The 24,724-nt window shown below is 42.1% G+C and overlaps 1 protein-coding gene across 3 annotated transcripts in view; it reads right to left on the bottom strand.

Moving 5' to 3' along the window:
- The window catches only part of CRADD (CASP2 and RIPK1 domain containing adaptor with death domain), a 367,228-nt gene that overhangs the window by 178,969 nt on the left and 163,535 nt on the right, over positions 1-24,724 (bottom strand). The window contains exons 3-4 of one of the 3 annotated variants that reach the window (XR_010114890.1): positions 4,186-4,292; positions 2,183-2,306 (exon numbers count right to left, since the gene is read on the bottom strand). The exons of 1 other annotated variant lie outside the window; for it this stretch is intronic. Coding sequence is in view for 1 of the 2 variants with exons in the window: in XM_055237590.2 (XP_055093565.1) it covers positions 11,345-11,646 (302 nt within the window). In the remaining variant the exon portion in view is untranslated. Of the gene's footprint in view, positions 1-2,182; positions 2,307-4,185; positions 4,293-10,864; positions 11,647-24,724 lie in introns of those variants that run through there. One more of the 3 variants, XM_055237590.2, reaches the window with a different exon arrangement.

Genomic DNA, 24,724 nt, shown 5'->3' with positions numbered 1-24,724 from the left:
TCTGAACTGGGATGACCTGAGTCAAGGTGCAGGGCCAGGCCTTTGTAGCCCTCACTAACAAGCCTCCAGGCAGGGGAAGTGTCACTGGGCAAGACAGCTGTCTTTAGCAAAGGAGATTCTTGAAGAAGGCTGACAGCCAAAGGCCATTAGCTGGAGCTTCCCGGCTGCTGGAGGAATAAATGTTTAATTCCCGAAGGAGACCTAAGCATCCTCCACCACACTTCACTATGGCCATCTTGATCGGAGCCCCGTCTTCTCAAGAGCAGTGCAACAGCTCCTCACTGGTCTGCCTGCTTCGATCCTCTTATCACACAAGCTAGGGTAATCCTTTGAAAATATGTTAGATGATGTCCCGTCTCTGCTCAAAGCAATCATGTCAGTACCTTCCTGCCTCAACCTGAGTAACATCCAAAGTCATCACAGTTGTCTGTACGACCCCACAGCCTCTGCTCCCTCAGCTCTCAGGCCTCAGCCACTACCCCTCTTTACAATGGCACTCTAGAGACTCTGAACTCCTCGCTGTTCTTTGAAAATCTTGGCAAGTTCTGTTAAAAGATAAATTTACGTGTATTAAAATTTCATAAGTTTATTGGAGCTTTAAGTGATTCAGGAATCGGGCAGCACCAGACCACAAGCAGCCCGGTGCTACGAGGGGAGGAGAGGAGGGGGCTTTTATAAGGTGTTCATGGAAGCAAGACAAAGAAAATATTTGGTTAAAGCAGAAAGTCCCTGGTGAGAGGTCAGTTTCTGACTGGTAAAGTCTCTAGTTAGAATTTAGCTGGCAGTTTCTGATTGGTTATGCTGGTTTCATTTTACTGTTTACATTGAGTTGGTTTTCCATTTGCTTAGGTAGGAACCAAAGGTGCTGAAGGTGGCTCAGCTAAATGTCCTCCCGATTAATTATTTTAACAGTTCCCATCTCAGGGTTTTCCCATTTTACTGTTCCCTCTGCCCAAAATGTTCTTTCAGGCCTCAGCACGGCTCCCTCCCTCGGGTTTTTAATTCCTGTCACCTTATTGTGGGGGTCTTCTCTGGCTGACCTTTTGGAAACAGTACTACCCCTTCCCCTGGCTCTCCCTGCCCTTTGTTGCATTCTCTTTCTCCATAGCAAGGGGCTCAAGGGGAGAAATTACAGACTGTCACATTGACTGCTGTATCTCCACTACCTATATTCATGCCTGGCACATCATAGCAGGTGCTCAAAAAGTACATTTTGAATGAATTTCTATAAGCTACAGAAAAAGGTTCCATGATTGGTCCAAACTGAAAATTGGTCCATGATTCTCAAGGAAAGTAAGAGGAGCTGTGTTTCCTTTCCTGTTGTTTAGCTTTGGTCAGACAAGTCAATTGTTTTTCTTTACTCAAATTAAATAAGGAGTTAGCTTAAGTGTCTCTTATTGAACAAGCAAACAGTTAAGATAAGTTAAGAATTCTGATATTATCTCATACCTAAACTTATAAAAACTTGTTTTTGTTTTTGTTTTTTCAAATTTGCGTTGGCCTCTTAAAAGTTGAAGAATTTTGACACTGTTAAACTTCCTCTAAGGCTTTTGTTCCCAAAAGCAGTGATGGTTAAGAAACCCCCTACATGAGCCAAATACAGTGGCTCATGTCTGTAATACCAGTACTATGGGAGACCAAGGCAGGAGGATGGCTTGAGCCCAGGAGCTCGAGATCAGCCTGGGCAACACGGGGAGACCCCGTCTCTACAAAAAAAAAAAAAAAAATAGCTGGTCTTGGTGGTGCACCTATAGTTCTGTAGTCTCAGCTACTTGAGAGGCTGCGGTAGATCACATGAGCCCAGGAGGCTGAGGTTGCAGTGAGCCATGATTACACCACTGCACTCCAGCTGGGGAGACAAGAGTGAGGCCCTGTTTCTTAAAAAAAAAAAGAGAGAGAGAGAAAGAAATCTCCCACCCTTTTGTGTTTCAAAAGAAACAGCCATCCCCACAAAGGACAACCCAGCCCTGGAATATTCTGTGATAAGACCCACCTTCATCCTTCCCCAAGGCTCCCATGAGGAATCATGGGAGACCAGGACCCCTTCCTTTCCTTTGAGTTATTCTTCATTAATAAATGTTCTCCCTATTGCAAGGGTATGAATAAAATCATATCCTTAATTGTCCAGCGTATTTTGTCTTTCACAGTTTGATGCCAAGACTTAGACATAATTGGACCTCACCTTCCAATTCCCAGTTACTCCACACAGGTAACGAGGCCTTAGGTCATCTCTAAGTTGTTCCGTGGGATGGAGTAGAAAATTGGTGATTCCTTTCCCCTCCATCATAAGGATCACGGCCAACACCCTATAACAAAAGATAAGTTAACCAGAAAAAAAATAACAAATGTATTTGATTATAGCCTTTTTAAAATAATTTAAAGCAATTCCATTTTAAAAAATGAAAGCACTTACATTAACCCTAAAAATATAAATACAGCAAACAGGTAACTGGGTGTGTAAAACACTCATTTGCACACACAATCAGGCATTTATGGAAGCATATGCCCCACTGTGCATGTAAAGACAGGTTTCATTTGCACTTTATTGCTTCAAACAATGAACAGCCTATTTGATCATAGTTCTACATGACAGGTGAGCCTTCATAACGAAGACCCAGAGATTCAGGAGAAGCTGTCTGATTTTATGCTTAGGTTTGATGAAGCAGGGACAGTCATGTGGAAATGTGACTGGACAAAAAAGGGTATGATCTAATGGAAATAGACTGCGTAGGGAAACCTACCAAGGCCTGCCTGTTCAGATTCTTCTTGGCCTCTCTGTGCAGCATTCCTTCCTCCCAGGTATGGGGTAGGACCCCTCTGGGATGAGGGTCTTAGTTTCTTTATGGCCAAGTGTTACACAGAAGAATGGTGGAAGGTTAGAATAATATTTCTAGGTTTTATGGCTGGCTTTGGGGAAAAGGAGTTCTAGTTTCTATGACTCATCTTGGGGAAGAGGGATTACAGTTTCTATGGTTGATCTCAGGGGAGAATGAGAGGTGAGAGACAGAGGGGGCAGCAGAAGGTCAGAGAGAGACTTTGCTTCAGAGGCTGCTTTGGAGGCTTTCATTTTTGGGTATTGTTTTCTGAGTCCCAACAGTGGCAATGATGTTCATTTTCAACAAAAGGGAGGACTGACTATGTTGAACTTAATCTAAGTCTTATACTCTAAAAAGTAGAGATGTAAGAAATCTTTTGCCCTTTTGGGTTGTAGGAACTGGCTAATTGCCAAGGACCACACAGGCTTTGCATATTCTGAAGTAAGACCCACCTCCATCCTTCCTCATGCTCCCATAAGACTCTCTTTGTCTCCATAAAAGCCAGGCTCATTCCTTTTCTTTGAGATATTTCTTATTAATGAATGTCCACCTATGGCAACAGCCTGAATAAAAATCATATCCTAATTTACTGGTGTATTTTGTCTTTCATACTTTCATAAAGAGGGGATTTGTGTTGGGAGGGTTTATTTATAGCCTTAAAGTGTCTGTTGGAAAATCAGCAGCTGACAATAATGAGTGACAAAAGAGCTCTTGACAATAGATAACAGACAGCCAAAGGGTCTGCTCCCTCAGCAGAAAACCAGCATGAAGCTCAGTTTCAGAGCAGGGAATAATTATTACTTCCAGAGGCTGACAGAAACTTGATTCAAGCAGATGGCTGGACAAAAATACATTGTTGGAAGTAATTTCCCAGCATAAAAAATAAATGTCACTTTATATAACTTGTCCATGAAATCAACTATCTCCAATGTGCCAGCCACAAAAGACTCAGTCCTTCTCTGTCTGGGGGCTCTGGTTGTTAAGAGATGAGGTGGAGGCAGAAGTCCCTGGAAGATGGAGACTGTCATACATCACATGTCTACAAGCTCTTGCTCCCCCTCTTGCCATGTGATCTCTGAACAGGGCAGCTCCCCTTTGCCTTCTTCCATCATAAGTGGAAGTAGCACAAGGCTTTCACCAGATGCCCAGTCTTTAGTCAGCAGAATCGTGAGCCAAATAAATCCTTTGTCTTTATAAATTACCCAGTCTCAGATATTCCTATGTAGCAACACTAAATGGACAAAGATAAACCACTACCTACTATTTATATTCAAAGAAACATTCCCTAGACAGAAACACCCTCATTCTTGGCCAGGGCACATACCAGGAGCACCAAATTCATCAGCAGTCTATAACTGGGCTTACTTACAGCATTTGTAGGCATTTGTTGTCCTCGGATTAGCAACGAGCTGATGAGTCGTGCTGAAGACCTTGATATTGGCCAAGTCCTCACAAAATTGATTCATCTTCTAGAAGCTGACAAGTAGGAGGTTATACGTCACCAAAAGAAAGACTAGTAACTCCTTGATCAAATCCAACCCATTTTATATTTCCTCCAAATATTCTCCATTAAGAATGTAATTTGACATCAAAAGCAGGCCTGCTTAGAGATAGAATATGAACACGAAATGGAAACATACGAGTATTGCCAAGAGTTGGGTTTGTTTTTACTTTTTAAGTGCTCAAACCTGGATTTCATAGCCTATGCTGTGCATTAACAATAGCTATCAGAATTATTGCCACATATTTTGCGTGTTTAATAGACAAGGCTTAATTGACTCACTGAACTATGTCTTTGTGAGACTTTAATTTTCCTGTAAGAACTGTAAATGCCAACAAGATAGACATTCCTGTTCTTCTAAGCTTTGTTTATAGTACCAAGAAGTAAACAGGCAGTTATTACATTAAAAAACATTCCCTGTATGTCAGCAACATCTAATTTGAATATGTGGGAGTTTTAGAGGAAAAGGGATAGGGATGTCATAAAAAAGAACCCCAAAATATGCCTAATACCTAAAACTTGAAGTCTGATCTTGATCCCACTGTGGATTAACAAACCACATGTTTCTCAATGTCACTGTCAACTTGATGTATAGGATATTTGCCACTTAGTTTCTAAATTGCTCTGAAATCACATTTTGGAGGCATATTTATCTTGTATACCCATGGCAAGGAGAGCCATTTGTCAAACTGGATGTAAAATAAATTAAATGAGATTCTGCTGCCCATACACATTAAGGCCTCCCAAAGAGACCAACATGCTAACTTGGGCAGGACTTACAAAAGCTCAGTTGAAGTATTACCTCCTCTGTGGCCAACCTAATTGCTCCCTCTGTGCTGGCCATAGTTGCTGGTGGTCATAGCTGTCTCCCCAATAGGCTGAGATCCTGAGGGCAGAGACTACGTCTTATTCATCTTTGTATCTCTGGTAACTTGCATAGTGTTTTGTAATCAGCAAGAATCTGCTCAAAGACTGTAGGTATTCATTTAATGGTAGCCAACTGTTAGACCAGAATCCACCCCAACTCTGAGTATGCTCTGAAGTGTGCCACAGTTCATAGCCACTTATCTTTAGAATCCTGATAAACATATTGAGGGACTATGCAGTTTCTATTTCTATACCACAAACATCTGCAGGAGGTGATTCTACCCTCACACTTCTCAGAGCCCTGGGAGGGTGAAGAAGATTAGAAAAACTGGGCCAGGTGCAGTGGCTCACGCCTGTAATCCCAGCACTTTGGGAGGCTGAGGCGGGCGGATCATGAGGTCAAGAGATCAAGACCATCCTGGCCAATATGGCGAAACCCCGTCTCTACTAAAAACGCAAAAATTAGCTGGGCATGGTGGCACCCACCTGTAGTCGGGAGGCTGAGGCAGGAGAATCGCTTGAACCAGGGAGGTGGAGATTGCAGTGAGCCAAGATCATGCCACAGCACTCCAGCCTGGCGACAGAGCAAGACTCCGTCTCAAAAAAGAAAAAGAAAAAGAAAAAGAAAAACTCTGATAGCCACAAGAATTCAACTCAATGGTTTAACAAAACATCTCTGCCAGGCACTGTTCTAAGCAGGTTACACCTTTCATCTCATAGAATCCTTACTGTGACCATAGGTGGGTACTGTTATTGTTTGCATTTTACATGTGGGGAAACTGGCACCCAAAGGTGGAGTAACTTGCCCAAGTGATAGAGCCTTAGATACAGCCTTATTATTTCCCATACCTCTCGCTTCCCAAGAAGCCAGGCAAATGAATCATTTCTCCTCTGCATTCCCATAGACTCGACACTCAGGCACAGGCTTGATTGCATTGTGTTGTAATTAGAGCTTCATGTCTGTCTCATTGGTCAAACAGTGAGTTCCCGGAGAAGAGGAACTGTGTATTTATTAGTAATCTTTTCACCTCCCTGCTTAGCAGAGTGACTGGTGTGCAGTAGCCTCTGCTTGAGAGTTTGCTGAATAACTGAATGAGGGGAGGCTCTGTCCAAAGCTGCCACACCCAGAGAACTCCCCAGACAAAGGGATGAAGACAGACTCATCCTGCTGCCTCAGGGCTGTGTGCGTATGTGTGTACGTCCAACAGCAACTTTCACAGTGGGCCACCAAAGTTAATTTTTTAAGACGGAGTTTTGCTCTGTCTCCCAGACTCCAGTGAAGTGGCACGATCTTGGCTCACTGCAACCTCCGCCTCCTGGGTTCAAGCAATTCTCCTGCCTCAGCCTCCCGAGTAGCTGAAATTACAGACGCTGGCCATCACATCTGGTTAATTTTTATATTTTTAGTAGAGACGGGGTTTCACAATGTTTCCCAGGCTGGTCTCGAACTCCTGGAGCTCAAGTGATCTGCCCGCCTCGGCCTTCCAAAGTGCTGGAATTATAGGCATGAGCCACCACATCCATCCCTAAAATATTTTTTTAAAGTTTTAAAAAAGTATTAAAAAGTCAAAATAGTTTTGAAAAATATGTTATTAATATTTTAAGCCCAGTGATTCCACTTCTAGGAGATTATGCTAAGCATCATCATGGCTATATGTCTACAGGCCATAAACATAAATGTGTGTGGCTGAGCAGGTAGTGAGCAGGTGGAAGGAGCTGGGCAAAGGATGTGCATTCTGTGGGGTGGGGGATGGGAAGGACCGTGGCATGCTAGAAAAGGCTTGCCTGTTATTGTGATTCAAGGACAGGGATCCAGAGTAGCCAAAGATTGTTTTCCAATAGGGCCCAGAAATCTTAACTTAAAAATATTGGCTGTGGTGGACTGCAAGAAATGGACCCAAATTATTCCCCTCCTCTCTCCATGCCTTTTGGTAGAGCCCTCCTGCACCGACTCTGAGCTGGCACATGACTGGCTTTGGCCAGAGATGTCAGCAAAAGGGATGCAAACAGAGGCTTGGAAGGTGTTTCTACATGGCAGCTTGCCTTCTTGCTGCCCAGGGAACCCCTGCCACTACTACCAAGTAAAGAAGGCAGGGTAACCTGACAGATAAAAGGCATGTGACCTAGACACAAGTGACCCATTGCCCCAGGAAATAGCGTGCTACTTTCCAGGCACATGAGTGAGGCTGTCCTAGAGCATCCTGGCTCAGCCAACCCACCAGCTGACCACAGATGCACGAGAGAGCCCAGCAGAAATCAGCTGAGCTGGCCCAGATCAGAAGAGCAAGCTGAGCCAGCTCACAGAATTGTGGGCTAAATTTTAAGCCAATACATTAGTTGTTTTAAGCCATTACATCTTGGGGGTGGTTTGCTATATAAAAAAGCTAATAGAGAACAAAATTAAAATATGTTTAGTGCTAAACAAAGCAGGGATCCAGTTCATTGTAACGTATGTTGAATGTAAAGATTTGACCACAAACACTCCCTTCCTTGCATCACTGTTTGTAACAATGAAAAGGCAAAACCGACCTAAAGATCCATGCAGGGAAGTGGTTAAGACATGATGGCGCATCCACATATTGAAAAGGTATGCACCATTGAAAATGACAGCAGCAAATAGTGGCAACACGCAGACTATCAACCCTTCATAAGCGTGCCATCAAATTTTGATCAACAGGTAAAATTCATTTGCCCTCCCAGAACACGTACTCTTGTGGAAATGGAACATGAAGCTGATTGGATCATCAGGCAGTATAGAGGCCATCTTGCTGTAAGGAAGAGATAAAATCTCAGAATAAAGCCCAGACTTTGCTAAACTTTGCTTTTTGAGGATATAAGAGTGCACGGAGGGGAGCCGTAAACAGCTCTACTTAAATAGTGGAACATGGTTCCAAACGGGGATGGAGCAAAAAGTGGGACAATGGTTTTGAGAGTGAAAGACATTGCTATACTTATTGTCATCTTTTTAGTAGCTAAGTGTCCTTTTATCTCTTCAAACATGCCACGAAAAATTATAGGACTCGAAAGTGTGTTGTGAACACAAAGGATATTGAAATCATTGGCACAGAGAAATAATGACACAGAAAGACAGTTTGATGTTATATAAAAGACGCCACTTGTAAAGCAGCAGGTACGATATAATCCCATTCTTGTAATAAAATTGAAAATTTAATTTAGTTAATTTTAAGCCATGAATATAAAGACCATTTTCAGTATGCCATTGAGGAATATTAAAAAGACGCGTCATTTTAATTACACATTTTAGTCTCTCTAAATAGTCCCACATCGACAAAAAAAAATAAGTCAAGTGTATTATCAGTTGGAAAATATAACACTTTTTATAAGGAAATGCAGAGAAAATCCTATTATTTTTATGAAAAGGATATGCAGGCAGAGAAAACTAATTGGAGGACAGGGATGAAAATTGGGATGTACAGTGCTTAGATGGGAGTAGGGGTAATTCTTATTTTTCTTCATCTTATTTATTGTGCTTTTTTTCAAACCGCCATAATAAACATGTACTTCGTGTTGAAAAAACTAAAAGTTATAGTTTTAAAAACATGAAGGGCCACACTCATGCATGCATATGCACATACACACACACACACTCCAACCCAACCCAAAGTGGTGCAAGACTGTATATTCATATACTTTCTGTCAGTGCCTACAAATGCTCTTGCCACCTCGCTGCATTCATTCAGAGTTTTCTTGGGGATAAACAGTCTCTGAAACTGTAGAATCTTCTCCCATACAAAACACAGGAAATCCCTGCAGTCTCTTCACCTCCCCAGTTCTGTTAGGAGGCAGGCAGCTGCTATGTAGCATTATGCTTCATGGCCAGAGGTAGTACCAAGATAGGGATTCAGCTGCTCTGTTCTTCCACTCTGCAAATCTTCTGCAAGCACGTGAGCAGACCAGGGAAGGGCTGCTGCCATTTGGTGGTGAAGACACTCTGCTTGTGAAGAGCAACAAGTCAGAGGTCTCTAAGGGCCCCCTCGGCCCTGTCTGTCTGGCCCATCGTGGGCTTGTTCTTCACTAATTGTCTCTCACTGCTGACAGAGCCCACAAGTGTCTTTATGCGTGACAGATTCCTTGCAAATGGTGAATGGTGGAAAGATGACCGAGCTAATCATCAGACCTGCTTCTAAAATACCATCTAGTCAGACGCAGCAGAGCCCAGCTCTACTCACTCATCCATAAATGTGACTCTGAGCTGTGAGAACAAAAGCCAAAGCAACTCTCTATTAGGAAACCCAGGGGGAAGACAGCAATGTAACAAGTCCCAGGTTCAAAATGACAAGTGATTCACTGAAGACGCCACAGTGGTACAGTCTATCACTGGGCACAGTGATACGGCCAAAAGCATGAGAATTTTACAAGTTAATGAATTATTGGCTGGACTACAAAATGAAAAATTTGAACTGATAAGGCCAGTAGACTATCCTTTTGAACCGAATTCACTGGAAGAATAAACTGTGGCATAGCAGCTCTTTTTTAGTAACAGGAATATGGTTACAAGATGCCTGAATGGATGTTATCCACACACTATTGTCATCTTTTTAAGCACCCACTTCGTGCTCAACTCTACCATTCTATAAACTTATTCTTGGAATGGAGAGAAGTAAAAAACATGATTTTTTTCTCCCTTTTGAAAAATCCTGAATTATGTTAGAATTAGGAAAGATTCCATAATTATTAAGAAGGACAGATCACAGATTGGCCCTATTGTAAAGTTTATAAAATCAAATCCCATTTTAAAGCTTAGTAAGAAATGTGGCAATAGCAGCTCCTCCCATAGTGCCCTCAGCTTTCAGCCACTATTCAGCTTTGCCTGTGGTCTAGCTATACCTTCAGCTACAGTGGCGGCAAATTAACAGCTACCATTTCCTGAAAGCTGACAATGAGCTGCATCTGGATGTGCTGTTGGCGGACATTATTGCTTTAATCATCACAAAGACCTCAGAGGTGAGTACAATCATTTCCCCATTCTACCAATGAGGAAACTGAGGCGTAGAGAGGGTAAATAACTTGTCCAAGGCCATATACCTAGTAGGCGGGGAGCAAGATTCAAGCTTCTTCAATGAGCATGCAAGAGAGAAGGGGAGGAGCCCTGTGGAGCAGTTGGAAAGGCTCAGGAGCCGGCACCCAAGCTCATTCACCCTGAGCCAATCACTCAACCTCTGTACAGAAGGAGGTGAACCACCTTGCCCACTGCCCCACAGCATTGCTGAGAGGTCCAAATGAGATCACATACAGGAAAAGCTCTGACAACAGTACAGCATTCTATAAACACCATGTGCTACTGATAAAAGGACAGAAGACTAAATCATACTCCTTAGGAGCACAACACTTCAGTCATTCTGGCTTCAATGGAAAGACCACACCCCCTCTCGTCCCCTGACTTAATGCTTTCAATAAACAGCACAGGATTTTCTTGAGCAATCTTTTAAAGATGAAGGGCTCGGGTATGCATGCTGGTACTTGAACTGGTCTTTGCAGGGAGCTTTAGTGTCTTACAATTTAATACAGACATCCTGCCTGAGCTATTTATCCTGACTTGGGAAAGTAACCATTTCACTGTTACTATTAATTCTGTTTCAAAAGAAAAAAAGACTATTGTAATTTTACACCCTTAATCTATGCAACACAGGAATGAGAAAGAAAAAAAAACCCAACACAGTAGTTTCTCATGAATGAGGCACATTATATATAGTAATTCACATTTTATTATTTTATCATTATGAATAGTAAAGTCCACAGTTCAGTCCTCAGACAACATTCAGGTAAATGTTTTACATATGAGACACCTGCCTATAATGTGATGACTATATATATATATATATATATATATATATATATTTTGAACCACTGTGATTTACTAGTCTATTAAAATGCCATTACACATTTAAAAACTGAACAATTACAACAATGCAATCTTCAAGCAATTAAAAACAAAGAATTGTTGAGCCAACATGGAAGATCTGCTGAGTAACCTGGCCTTTCAAGTAATGTCTAGTGGAAACCCTGTTTTCTCCTTCCATCTGAAGATCATTACCAATAAAAAACAAACCTACACAAAAAACCACCTGCTCTGAGTGAAAGTCAGGATTCAGCCCACATGACTCAGGGACACACTCCCCAGCAGTTGGTGGAGGCACCATCACTCCAACATGTGCAGGAGCAGCGAGGGGTCCACCTCCACAGCCCGCAGCCCGTTGTGCAGGCTCTGGAAGGTGGCCTGCTTCCCGAAGCGCTGCCGCCAACGGACCAAGGCCTCCACCACCTGCGACTGCACATTGTGGGGGTGGTTCGCCTTACAGCGGTAGATATCCGTCTGGGACAGTCCCAGAGACAGCACCACGGGCTCCCACTCAGGGCCCAGCCTCTGGGCCAGCTGGTTAATCTGCCGGTCTGATGGGGAGCTGTTGAGGATGTGCAAGGGGATCCCAGTCAATCTGTCACCTGAGGAGGAAAAAGACACCCGGGTGAAATGAGCAAGGCAACAAACACATCATTTGGGGGCAGAAATGAGAATCGTGGGGAGAAGAAAGCAATGCTTCCAAATGGCAGAGCCAATTGGCTCTTGTCTTCCTGGGGGCTGCTCTGTTCAGGGCTTCAATGCTGTTAAGTATCTATGAAAACGTTTTTTACAGAAACTTTTTTTTTTTTTTTTTTTTTTTGAGACGGTGTTTCACACTGTCGCCCAGGCTGGAGAGCAATGGCATGATATTGGCTCACTACAAACTCCACCTCCTGAGTTGAAGTGATTCTCCTGTTTCAGCCTCCCAGGTAGCTGGGATTACAGGCAACTGCCACCACGACCAGCTAATTTTTGTATTTTTAGCAGAGACGGGGTTTCACCATGTTAGCCAGGCTGGTCTTGAACTCTTGACCTCAGGTGATCCACCTGCCTTGGCCTCCCAAAGTGCTAGGATTACAGGCGTGAGCCACAGCAACAAAATAAAAATAACTAGAAATCCCACTAGAAAAACTCATTGATAATTACTAGTCTATTTCCTTTGATATATAAAACACACATGAAGGGTAACCTTGTACATGCTGCTTTGTAACAGGCTTTTTTCACTTCTTTTTTTTTTTTCTTTTTTCTTTTTTTTATTATACTTTAGGGTTTTAGGGTACATGTGCACAATGTGCAGGTTTGTTACATATGTATCCATGTGCCATGTTGATTTCCTGCACCCATTAACTCGTCATTTAGCATTAGGTGTATCTCCTAATGCTGTCCCTCCCCCCTCCCCCCACCCCACAACAGTCCCCGGAGCGTGATGTTCCCCTTCCTGTGTCCATGAGTTCTCATTGTTCAATTCCCACCTATGAGTGAGAACATGCGGTGTTTGGTTTTTTGTCCTTGCGATAGTTTACTGAGAATGATGTTTTCCAGTTTCATCCATGTCCCTACAAAGGACACGAACTCATCGGCTTTTTTCACTTCTATCCCTTTTACTCAAGGCCAGGCAAGGCATTCTGGGGGAATTCAAGAATGGCTGCACGGACCCCAGCTCCCTCTGGCACTGTCTGTGGCCTTAGTGATGGGGCCTGTTCCAAGACTGGGAATGCCCCTCCCTGCAGGAAAGGCAGGTGCTAGAGGACAAAGGCTAAACCAAAGAGCTACCCTCCCCGATGAGGCTGAACTTGAGATATTACCGAGAAAAGGTGTAGCTGCTAACAGAAGCCAGAGCCAAGAGGGCTGCTGAGAACAAAATAAACCTAAGAGGCCATGCGGTAGCAAGAAGAGAAGAGAGCGGGGTTTGTTCGTAGCAGAGGCCACAAGAGTGGAGTTACCGTTCTGGCAGAGCCCAGAAGAGGAACAGGAAGTATGAGATGGGGCAACGAGGAAATCTGACCTTACACTTCCTGAACTAGATTCTTATTTGCCTGAGGCCAGTCTGCTAAGAAGCATGACATTGAGTGAATGGTTATAAATGTGCCCAGCAAAATCAGTGAGCAGTGCCTTTGGTTATACAGAAAGAGCTCCTAACTTCATTAGGGAAGGCCTTCCAGGGGAAGGAGGCTAAAGCTAAGCCCTGAACACTAGGAGGAGCAGCTGGGTGATGAAGGAGGAACAGGGCGTGGTACATCTCGAGAAGAGAGAATTACATGTGCAAAGGCCCAGAGGCAGGAGAATCACAATGGAGGAAGAGAAAGGCACTCACAGCAGCCAAGTGCAGAGATTGAGAGGGACTCCAAACACCCAAAGTCATTTGCTAGGTTCAGACATTTGTTTGACAGCACAGTATACTATACTCCCATCCATCAGCATCACAGGGATTCAGGTCAGTCTACTTCACGCTCACCAGTCCACTATTGTGTTTTGATTTATGATTCAACAAGAAGGCAAAGGCACCTTATTACAAGAGCTGATGTTTTCCACAGCCCATGCCTTTGGCCTCTGGGCAGTGGCCAGCACCTTAGAGATGAGTTGCAAAAATATTGTCAAGGGCTCTTTCTGGTGTTTGTCAACACTACAATTTAAAAAACAATGACTAAGAAGCAATTAGAATACTGATGACACTACTGATCAATAGTTGAGATGAACAGCAATGATTTTACGGCTTGTATAAAAACATAGGCTCATTAAAAAAAAAGAAAAGAATTCATCCAATATCCCGCCATTGTGTTTACAGTTGGTGACCATCCTTCTGGATATCTCTGTATGCACATACACTGGTAGAAGGCTAGATAGAGGTTAATGGGTTCATTTAAAATGATAACATATGAACTTTTCTTTCTAGTAAGAGCTATTTAATTTTGTTTGGATGTAACAGAAGAAAAAGCAGAAGTGAAACAAAATGACATTCTGACAAGCGGTTACAAGTTAACACACTTGAAAACATACACACACACAATTTAATGCACAGAAAAAAGTTACGAAAACTCAAGGGTTAACTGCATGTTTTTATAGTAATACTCTATAATTACTTTACATTTCCTCTCCATTTCCTCACAGTTGATTTTTTTTCACTTACATAATTTTTATTTTGTCAGATGCCTAATAGTTATACATTTCTTTAACAATCATCCACGCCCCCTTGCCCCATTGTTTAGTCCTAAGGTGGCATTATAATGGTTTGACTGCTCACCAGTGTTTTGTTGTTGTTGCTGTTGTTAGTGTTTTTCATCTGTGGCTTTTCTACTCCTGGGTCTGTTCTTCTGATTTGAGTCATTTGGGTCAATTTCATCATAGGGAGGATTTTTTTTTTTTTTTCAAGAAATGCTCATGATTGCAATAGTCCCTGACTTCTTTCCGGTCAAGGCTTCCTGCTTATTGCATTCACTGGAATAATAACTTAATATTTAGAGAGCAATTTTATATTACTTCTATCTTTTTATATTCTTTTTAACAGTATAATATAAAATTATATTCATAATTTTAAATTATATTATTTAAATAATTTTATTTCCCTTACAAGTTTGTAGACCTTGTTCATACTTTATGGTAGGGGTTGCTGATGTGGAGAATTCTGATACCAACTTAGTCATCCAGTATTTTGTGTAACTTGCTTTTCCTGTCTGAGGTCTAAATACTGAAACTTTAGACCAGGGTATATGTTATCCATTCTACATCTGCACTTCCAGATATGTGGCATAACCTTCTTTTTTTCTGAGATGGAGTCTCGCTCTGTCATCCAGGCTGGAGTGCAGTGGCGCAATCTCAGCTCATTGCAAGCTCTGCCTCCTGGGTTTATGCCATTTTTCTGCCTCAGTCTCCCGAGTAGCTGGGACTACAGGCGCCTACTACCATGCCTGGCTAATTTTTTCTGTATTTTTAGTAGAGATGGGGTTTCACGTGTTAGCCAGGACGGTCTCGATCTCCTGACCTTGTGATCTGCCTGCCTCGGCCTCCCAGAGTGCTGGGATTACAGGCGTGAGCCACTGCGCCTGGCTGGCATAACCTTCTTACCAAAGATTCAGTTGTTTCTTCCTTTTGGGAAAATCTTCCTGGGTCACATGGTTGCATTCTTTTCTTGCTCCATATGCTGGACGGCTGTGCCTCTCCTCCATGGCTGTCATATTGTCCTTATTGCTTTAATCCCCTCCTTAAAAGTATCTCATTCTTTGATTTTCAGCTCTGTCTATCGTGTGTGTGTGTGTGTGTGTGTGTGTCTTCTGGTTTTAACATTGTATTGTGTTTTTGTTAATTTCTTTTCTTGGCTCTATCTTTTAAAAATTCCATTCCACTTCACACTCATTAGGAGAGCTACTATCAAAACAAAACAAAACAAAACAAAAAACAAGAAGTCCCAAATGTTGGCAAGGGTGCGGAGAAATTGAAACCCTTGTGCACTATTGGTGGGAATGGAAAATGGTGCAGGTGCTGTGGAAAACAGTATGGCATTTCCTCAAAAATTTAAAAATAGAATTAGCATATGATCCAGCAATCCCACTTCTGGGTATAAACTCAAAAGTATTGAATGCAGGGACTCAAAGAGAAATTCGTACACCTATGTTCATAGCAGCACTATTCACAATAGCCAAAGGTGGACGCAAACTGAGTATCCATCACTGGATGAATGGATAAGCAAAATGTCAGAGACATACAATAGAATATTATTCAGTCTTAAAAAGGATGGAAATTCTGACACATGCTCCAACATGGATGAATCTTGAGTACATTACGCTAAGTAAAATAAGCCAGTCACAAAAGGACAAATACTTTCTGATTCTATTCATATGAGGTACTTGGAGTCATCAAATTCAGATACAGAAAGCATCTGTATTGCCTGGTTGCCAGGAGGTGGGGGAGGGAGAAATGGGGCATTATTGTTTAATGGGTGCAGAGTTCCAGTTTTGAAAGTTGAAGACTTTTGGAGACTGGTTATAAAACAATGTGAAGGTACTTAACACAACTGAACTGTACATTTAAAAATGGTTACAATGGCAAATTTTATGTTATGTACATTTTACCACAATTAAAAATAAAAATTAAAAGAATCCCATTGTTGTTTTATCATGACGACATCTTGAGTTTTTGTTCCTACTCAATTGATGCTGAGTCTTTCTATAGCATAAAATACCTGTGAGGTTGAGTTTTCTTATAGACCAGATTGGTTGTATGTTTATTTTTGCAAGCTGTGTTCCTTTCTTTATTAAAAAAAATACATATATATATATATATTTAATAGAGACAGGGTCTTGCTGTGTTTCCCAGGCTGGTCTCAAACTCCTGGCCTCAACTGATCCTCGTGCCCCAGCCTCCCAAAGTTTTGGGATTACAGGTGTGAACCACCGTACCCAGCCAACAAGCTGTGCTCCTCTCTTGCATTCCTCTGCTGCAGCATTTCACAGAACAGTCATGACACTCACTGCCGTCTTGTTCATACTTATAACGTGAACATCTCTGTCCAGAACTGCTCTTTGCTCTCCCAGAGCAAGCTGATGTATCTTTTGACACTCTCCTCACTTCATAGGGAACCAGGTGTCATTCTACCTCTGAGCTACAATTTTAGGTTGGCTGCTGCTTTCCATGAACATTTCTGCCATGGAGGAGAGGTAGGAGTCATGAGGCCTGTCCTTGGGGGCTCTACACTCTGTCCTCTTTTGGAGGGGAGTTAGATGTCTTAGACCAGGGCCCATTCTGCCAAACCAGGGCAGACTCACTCCTGTGTTGTCTTTCCTGTAACGCAACACAGAGACTAGGAGATGGCCTCCCCGGGTGCCTTCCTGACTCTGCCAAGGGTTTTGTTTTTTGTTTTTTTGTTTTTTAACATCTACCAAGTCTATCCACTCACCTCCTCAACAAGCTGCTTCTCATATTGATCTGTATTAGGAGGAACCCTCAGGAACTGGTCCTCTCACCTTCCTGTTCCAGCACTGCTTCTGAGGGGCTACGGTGGGGTGCGCCCTTCCTTGCCCGCCACTTTTCAAAGTGGCTGAAATAAAGCTGTAATTGCTTTTTGTTCGTTTGTTTGCTGCAAGTGCCTATGGGGCTGGGTTTGATTTTGTTTCTAACTGCATTTTGGTTCTGTTGCTTGGGTGTTGGGAAGGGAGTGTCTGTGTTTCTGCTATACTCTGTCATCCTTCTCTCTCACTCTTGGCCAACATGAATGCAACATATGCTTCAAGCCAATTATTTGGAAGTAAGGACAGAGTTTGCTCTGATTCTTCCACACTTTCAGGGTCACTTAGCCCTTGTAAATAGGGCCACATAACTGGGAGATGGCCAGCAGTCTGTGGACACAGGCCAGAGCAAAGGTAATTGGCACATAAGCACCACCCCACCAAGCAGATCAAGCCCTTCCACATGGACATCTTTGCACATATAGAGAGGCAATCACAGCTGTTTGTGCTGTCTGACCTCTAGCAGGGAAAGTATCCTCAAGAGACCCGTTCAGTTCATGAATTCTGCTGAACACAAGGTTACTTAAAAATAAGAGTCCCAAGGCTTTGGTGTCAACTCTCAAGGATATACTACATAAAATCAGGTCAAGCCATAAATTAATCCACTGTGACCATCTGGCTACTATTTCTCAAAGATAGCATGCATGCCACTAGTGGAGTGCAAGATGAACATTCTGTATTGCAATAGTCATCTATTTTAATATGATTAGGAAAATATCAATAGCATTTCAAATTCATGATTGCAAGGATCACAATAATTAAAATGCAGATATAGAATGACAACTAAAAACTTAAAAGTCAGTTAAAAATAAATTTAAAGGGCCAGGCATGGTGGCTCATGCCTGTAATCCCAGCACTTTGGGAAGACAAGGTGGGTGGATCACTTGAGGTCAGGAGTTCCAGACCAGCCTGGCCAAGATGGTGAAACCTCGTTTTTACTAACATACAAAAAAATTAGCCAGGTATGGTGGTGTACGCCTGTAATTCCAGCTACTTGGGAGGCTGTGGCAGGAGGACCGCTTGAACTCGGGAGGCAGAGGTTGCAGTGAGCTGAGATCGCACCACTGCACTCCAGCCTGGGCAACAGAGCGAGACTCCCTCTCAAATAAATAAATAAATACATAAATACATAAATAAAATAAAAATAAATTTAAAGAAAAGCATTAAATTAGGCTGGGCATGGTGGCTCACGCCTGCAATCCCAGCACTTTGGGAGGCTGAGGCAGGCAGATGACTTGAGCTCAGGAGTTCAAGACCAGCCTGGCATACATGCTAAAACTTCATCTCTGCTAAAAATACAAAAATTAGCTGGGCATGGTGGCAGGCACCTGTATTCCCAGCTACTTGGGAGGCTGAGGCAGGAGAATTGCTTGAATCTGGGAGGCGGAGGTTGCAGTGAGCGAGATCGTGCCACTGCACTCCAACCTGGGCAACAAAGCGAGACTGTCTCAAAAAAAAAAAAAAAAAGAATAAAACGACAAAAGAGAAAGAAAAAAAGCATTAAATTAGTCGTAGAAATGGTACCTAGATACCGCAAAAATTAAACAAGGGGACCCCAAATGACTGAAGCTTGGGAAGTGCATTATTTCTCCACAAGTGTGCCCTTAGCATTCTAAGCAGACAAAGTGCTGTACAGAGCTTCTCCAGTACATGACGTGGTCATCAGCATCCCTGGCTTGCACCTTCTAATTGCTAGTGATACCCCTACCCTACCACAAACACACATGTTCACATACCCTGGGGTGAGGCAGTACTACCTGTGGTTAAAACCACTAGACGTTGTGGTATAGAATGTTCATCCTGGTTTAAAAAATCCTAAATGGGAATTTAACTCCTTTTAGACAGCCCTCATACAGGGCTGTATAAAATGTTCTCCCTTATACAGATCCTAAAGTTTTCATGCAATCTTTTAATCCCATTCTCAGTGAAACTCGTTGGTTTCAAAACAGGCAATATACACTGACAACCCCATTTACTGCAATGAAGCCAAGGATCCACTTAAAGGAAAATGGAAACCCCTCCCCCTACTCTCCCCCACCCCCGCCCCCCAACTTAACTTATTCTCTCGCCCCTCCTTCTCTCATTTCTGTGGTCACTACATGAAGGAAAACAACAAGCATTCTCCCTCCTTCTCCAGCTATCTCCTCCTCCCTCAGCCATGCCTATCAATCACTGTTTTGGCCTCAAAACTAAAAATCTCCTCTCTAATCCCTATTGCATTTTGTGAAAGTTTCTCACATAATTTTTCCAGGTTTTGTATATGACATTGCTGACTCCGAAGCTTCTTATGGGCAGAGACCAGGTCTTCTACTTCTGTGACCTCCTTCCCCTCGGTCTTTAGCCCTTTGCCAAGCACAAAAGGGAACTCAACATACACCTTTCCAGGAGCTGATGATCATCTTAAAGCAAAAAAGCCCTCCAAGTCAAGTTTCCGATTCACCATCTCCACTAGCTGGGTGTTTGACTTCATCTGTTCCAGAAGAAAAGCCATGTCTTCTAACGAATCTCTGTGCAGCAGTACTTCCTACCTATTCCTTACTGCTTTCACTGGAATAACTGGTTGGATGTGGGTTCTGTGAGTGAAGGACAGTCCACAGGCCCAGGGTCCTGTCTGGCCAACCTCCTGTTTTCACCTTGCATTCAATGATGTGATCACCTTACAGGTAATCTGAGAATGGGAACTCTCCAGGGTTCAAACGCACAGTTGAGAAGCTGAAGACCATGGATTAAAGAAGAGGTGCAGCAGACACACAGACAGCTGCTGGAGGAGTCAAAAAGGTTTTTTAACTATGAAATTCCTTTTTCAACTTCAGTTATTTTGTGATATGACAGGAGATGTTGTAAACAGATATGGGTTTTTTTTTATATGACGGTGACTGGGTTGGTCATGGGGTAGCACTTTTAAAAACTCTATACATTCCCCCGGAGGGTCTGGTAATATACCAGTCACCCCAGCTCACGGCTGCAGTGAGCCACTGTTACTGATGTAAGCGTCGTATGCTGCAGGTGTGCGGGACTAGAAAAAAAAGCTGAGCTAAGAGACTGTCCCGTTCCAGTGCAGCCGTTTTTTAGAAGATAGGGCTAAATCCTGCTGTGAGGACAGTTAAGTCCTCTGCCCATGTCAAGTCCACTAATGCTCCATTGATCAAAGCAAGATATGTGGCCAAGCCCAACACCAACAGGAAAGGGAATTAAATCTTCCCATGGAGTAGGAGGAGTGAAAGTTTGCTGAACAATGACCTCTAAACACTCAGAAGTGTTGGATATTGGTGCAGGAAAAACAGAAACTTGAACAGACCAAAGTATGAAATACACTGAAATAGCAAACAAAGCCCTCCCTTGACAAAGAGCCCTAGGCCCAGATGGCTTTACAGGTAAGCTCCATCAAATGTTCATGGATCCTGTGGACCTTGGACAAGTTAAAGGGGGAAAAAGAAAAAGCTCATGGAACACTTAATTTCCTATCATATGTAAGTTGTTCCAGAAAATCAAAAAAGGACAAAAGCTATCTAGCTGATTTTATGAGGATGCTATAGTTTTTATTCCAAACAGGGTAAGAATACAAGAAGAGGAAAAATTATAGGCATGTTTCAGTTATGATTTTAGAAGCAAAAATTATAAATAAAATAGTAAGTAATTGAATCAAAAAATTTAAAGTAACATATTATGAACAAGTAGAATTTATCCTACGTTTGCAATAAATTTCAACATCATAAAATCTACCACTTAATATATCAATCCACCAAAGAGTAAAGTCATTATTATCTTAATAGATGCAGAAAAAAATTTGATAAAGTTTGACACATAACTATAATTTGAAAAAAAAATTCTTTAAAAATTCAAAATATGGGAAACTTTCTTAATTTGGTAAAGACTGTAAAAGCATTTGATTTGGTGGAGAAACTTTAAATGTATTCTCCTTAAAAGACAAGGATGCACACTTGTCTGGACTGTATAAGATCCAATACTGTGGAAAACAGTATTAGATGTCCTGACCAGTGCTATAAAGAAAAGAAATTAGTTTCGGGAGGCAGAGGCAGGCAGATCACCTTAGGTCGGGGGTTCGAGACCAGCCTGACCAACATGGAGAAACCCTGTCTCTACTAAAAATACAAAATTAGCCAGGCGTGGTGGTGCATGCCTGTAATCCCAGCTACTCGGGAGGCTGAGGCAGGAAAATCGCTTGGACCCAGGAGGCAGAGGTTGTGATGAGCCGAGATTGAGCCATGGCACTCCAGCCTGGGCAACAAGAATGAAACTCCGTCTCAAAAAAAGAAAAAAAAAAAAAAAAAGAAATGAGTTAAATTAGTTATAAATAATAAGCATTTCAAGGGAAGAGATAAAACTAACAATATTTTCAGATAATATGACCTAATACATAGAAAAATATCAGGATTAGCAGATAATCCATTAGAATAAGAGGACTGAGCAAAATTGCCAGACACAAGATCAACCTAAAGCAAAAAACTACAAAGCAGCATTTCAACACTCTTGCAATAATCAAATACAAAACATAATAAAAATACAATAAGCAATGAGAAGGATAAAGGATCTATGAAATTAATAAAGACTGTATGAGACCTTTATGGGGAAAATTTTAAGCCTTTATTACAAGACATAAAGCAAGATCTGACTAAAAGGAGAGTCACTGTTATGCTAGGTGGGATGACACTGTTATAATATAAAGATGCCAATTCCTATAGTGACAATTAAAATTCCATAATGGGGAAAGAAGAGGCTTTTCCCCAAACTGAGGAGAACTAGCTAATTACAGAGGAAAAGAAAACTGGCCTAGAGCATCACACCATGAACAGTGGTGGATCCCACGGAGACAAAGTCCCAAAGGTAAAAGGTAAAACTATAAAGTTCATGGAAAATAAGGCAGGAGTATCTTTATGGCCTGTGGTCAGAAGTGGTTTTTAAAATTAATCTCCCAAAGGTAAATTTTTTATATCAAAATTAAGGATCTCTGCTCAATGAAGGAGATGCGATCCAAGCTAATGTCTAAGACCAATAAGGGAAACACTATCTAGGCTGTGTAAGGTGTTTCTGAAAACCAACAGCAAAGGTAAGAACCTCCACAGGCAACAGAACAAAGGTATGAACAGGTGATTCGAATTAGAGGAAACACAAAAGCGAGCACATAAAGAGATGCTCAAATGCAGAAATTTAAGAAACAAATGTAAACAACAATGATAAAGCACTTTATATGTATAGAAATCTAGACAATACCAAGCTTTGGCTGGGACGTGATGTAGGGAACCTTGTTCACCGCCGATGGAAATAAAGATCGGACAGTCATACTGGCCAGCAAGTTGGCAGTGTGGGTAAAATTGAATGTACTTTCCAATCTTGTTCTGTTAGATGTACCCAAGAAAAGTTCTAGGAAAGACCTGTAAGGGACATGTATTAAGTTGTTTGTGTAAAGCTTCATTATTTGTGCTAGCAAATACACATATATCTTATAATCCAGAAACCCTCTTTTGGGAGATAGAGATATAGGTATAGACATCTCCATCTCAGGAAAATTCTTACACAGATCCATGAGGGGTCACTATGAGGTTGTTTATATGAGGTAATACTGTTGGAAGAGAGGAGTTGGAAGGAATCTAAGAGCTCATTGCTGGGGGAAGAGATATAGAAATACAAAACAGCACATAGGGAATACTGGCAGAGTTAGAGGGGATGGACTAAATGCAGTGCAGAGCAAAAAATGTAAGGAAAAGAATCAGGTCTATACAAACGCAAATTAAGAATATATGTCCAGGCCGGGCACCCATGGCTCACGCCTGTAATCCCAACACTTTGGGAGGTCGAGGCAGGTGGATCCTTTGAGCTCTGGAGTTCAAGGCTAGCCTGGGAAACATGGCAAAACTCCATCTCTACAAAAAAAAAATTAATACAAAAAATTAGCCAGGTGTGGTGGTGCACAGCTGTAGTCCTAGATGCTCAGGGGGAGGCTGAGGTGGGAAGATCACCTGAGCCAGGGAGGTCAAGGCTGCAGTGAGCCCTGATTGCGTCACTGATCGAACTTTAGCTTGGGTGAAAGAGCCAGACTGTCTCAAAAAACAAAAAAGAATGTATGTCCAAAACACCACTTACAAAAACACACACAAATAAAGGAATACATATCAGACAGAATAGTTATCTTTATCTATGAGAGGGAGGGGGAACAAGAGTGAGTACACGAACGGAAAAGGAAGAAGCTTTTCACAGACCAATTAGTGAAGTAGGCCATAAACTGATGAGTGCAAAGGAAAAAAAAAAAAGAGAGAGAGAAAGAGAGAAGCAAGGGAGGAAGGGAAGGAAGGACGGAGGGAGAGAGGGAGTGAGGGAAGGTCAAGAGTCACTCTGAACCCAGCTGTCTCATGGTACCCCTGGGGCTGACAACATCCAGTTTCTCTGTAGCTAATGTGAGTGGAGTGAGTGGAGTGAGTGGAGTGGAGGAGGTCAGGGGTAGGGCGGGGCTGTTCCAGGCTGGAAAAACTAACCTGACCAGCCACCTCCCAGGACTCATGAATTAACCCTGGTCCCTGAGTGCAAAGGCTCTGCAGAAAAATCCTTTGGCTGAGAGACTGGCTGCCTAGAAAAAGAAAAAAAAAAAAACCTCAAAAGGAAAACTAATTAGAACCCCTTGTTCTGCTTGGTCTGATAGATAATCACAGAGAACAATTTGGTCCTCACAGAGAGATGGAGAAATCATGTTTAGTCTTTTTAAAACCGATTTCCAGGATGATTAAGTGAAACCCACTCCAAAGAACAAGGTTATGTTGCAAAATACAAATAAATCCCATTTATTGTAACGGAAGACTCAATTTGACTATCGAGTCCATGGAAGGTCAACAATAAAACTGTTAGCAATAATTGAGCTAGCCCTGAATTAAAAGGTGGGTGGTAGGGTGGACACAGCTCTGGGCTAAGAATTAGCAAGCCTGGGTAGTATAAATTTGAATCTGCTACCACCTAGCCATATAGATTGGGATAAGTCATTTGGCCTCTCTTAGATTGCTTTCTTCTTTGTAAAAGGTAAAACCAGATGACTTCTAAGGCTTTATTTCAATAAAATACATTATCTTTTTTAGAAGCAATTTTGTTATTTTCAACAGATCTTATGATTTTTGACTTCTCATTAAATCAAACCATTTATTGTTGTATCACTTTTCTTTACACATTTTCTAAGATAGAAACAACCCTCATGGGCCTTTAGTAATGATTTTTGCTTATTTGTTTCTGCCTTTTAAAGATCACACATGGAAACCGCCCGGTGGCTCACGCCTGTAATCCCAGCACTTTGGGAGGCCGAGGCGGGTGGATTACCTGAGGTCGGGAGTTTGAGACCAACCTGGCCAACATGGTGAAACCTTGTCTCTATTAAAAATATAAAAATTAGCTGGGTGTGGTGATGCACGTCTGTAATCCCAGCTACCCGTGAGGTTGAGGCAGGAGAATTGCTTGATCTCAGGAGGCGGAGGTTGCAGTGAGCAGATTGCACCACTGCACTCCAGCCTGCGCAACAGAGTGAGACTCCCTCTAAAAAACAAACAAACAAACAAACAAAAACCAAAAAAACGTGAAATGAATATCTGGTACAGTAAATTTTCAAAACAGTAAAAACAACGTACGTTACAGTTTGCTGGTCCATTCATTTCTCTCACATGGACCAGACACGGCTCCATCAATT

The sequence above is a fragment of the Symphalangus syndactylus genome, chromosome 13 (assembly GCF_028878055.3).
Source record: "Symphalangus syndactylus isolate Jambi chromosome 13, NHGRI_mSymSyn1-v2.1_pri, whole genome shotgun sequence".
Classification (NCBI taxonomy): Eukaryota; Metazoa; Chordata; class Mammalia; order Primates; family Hylobatidae; genus Symphalangus; species Symphalangus syndactylus.
The sequence above is the reverse complement of the archived record's forward strand: the minus strand, read 5'-3'. Positions and strand labels throughout refer to the sequence as shown.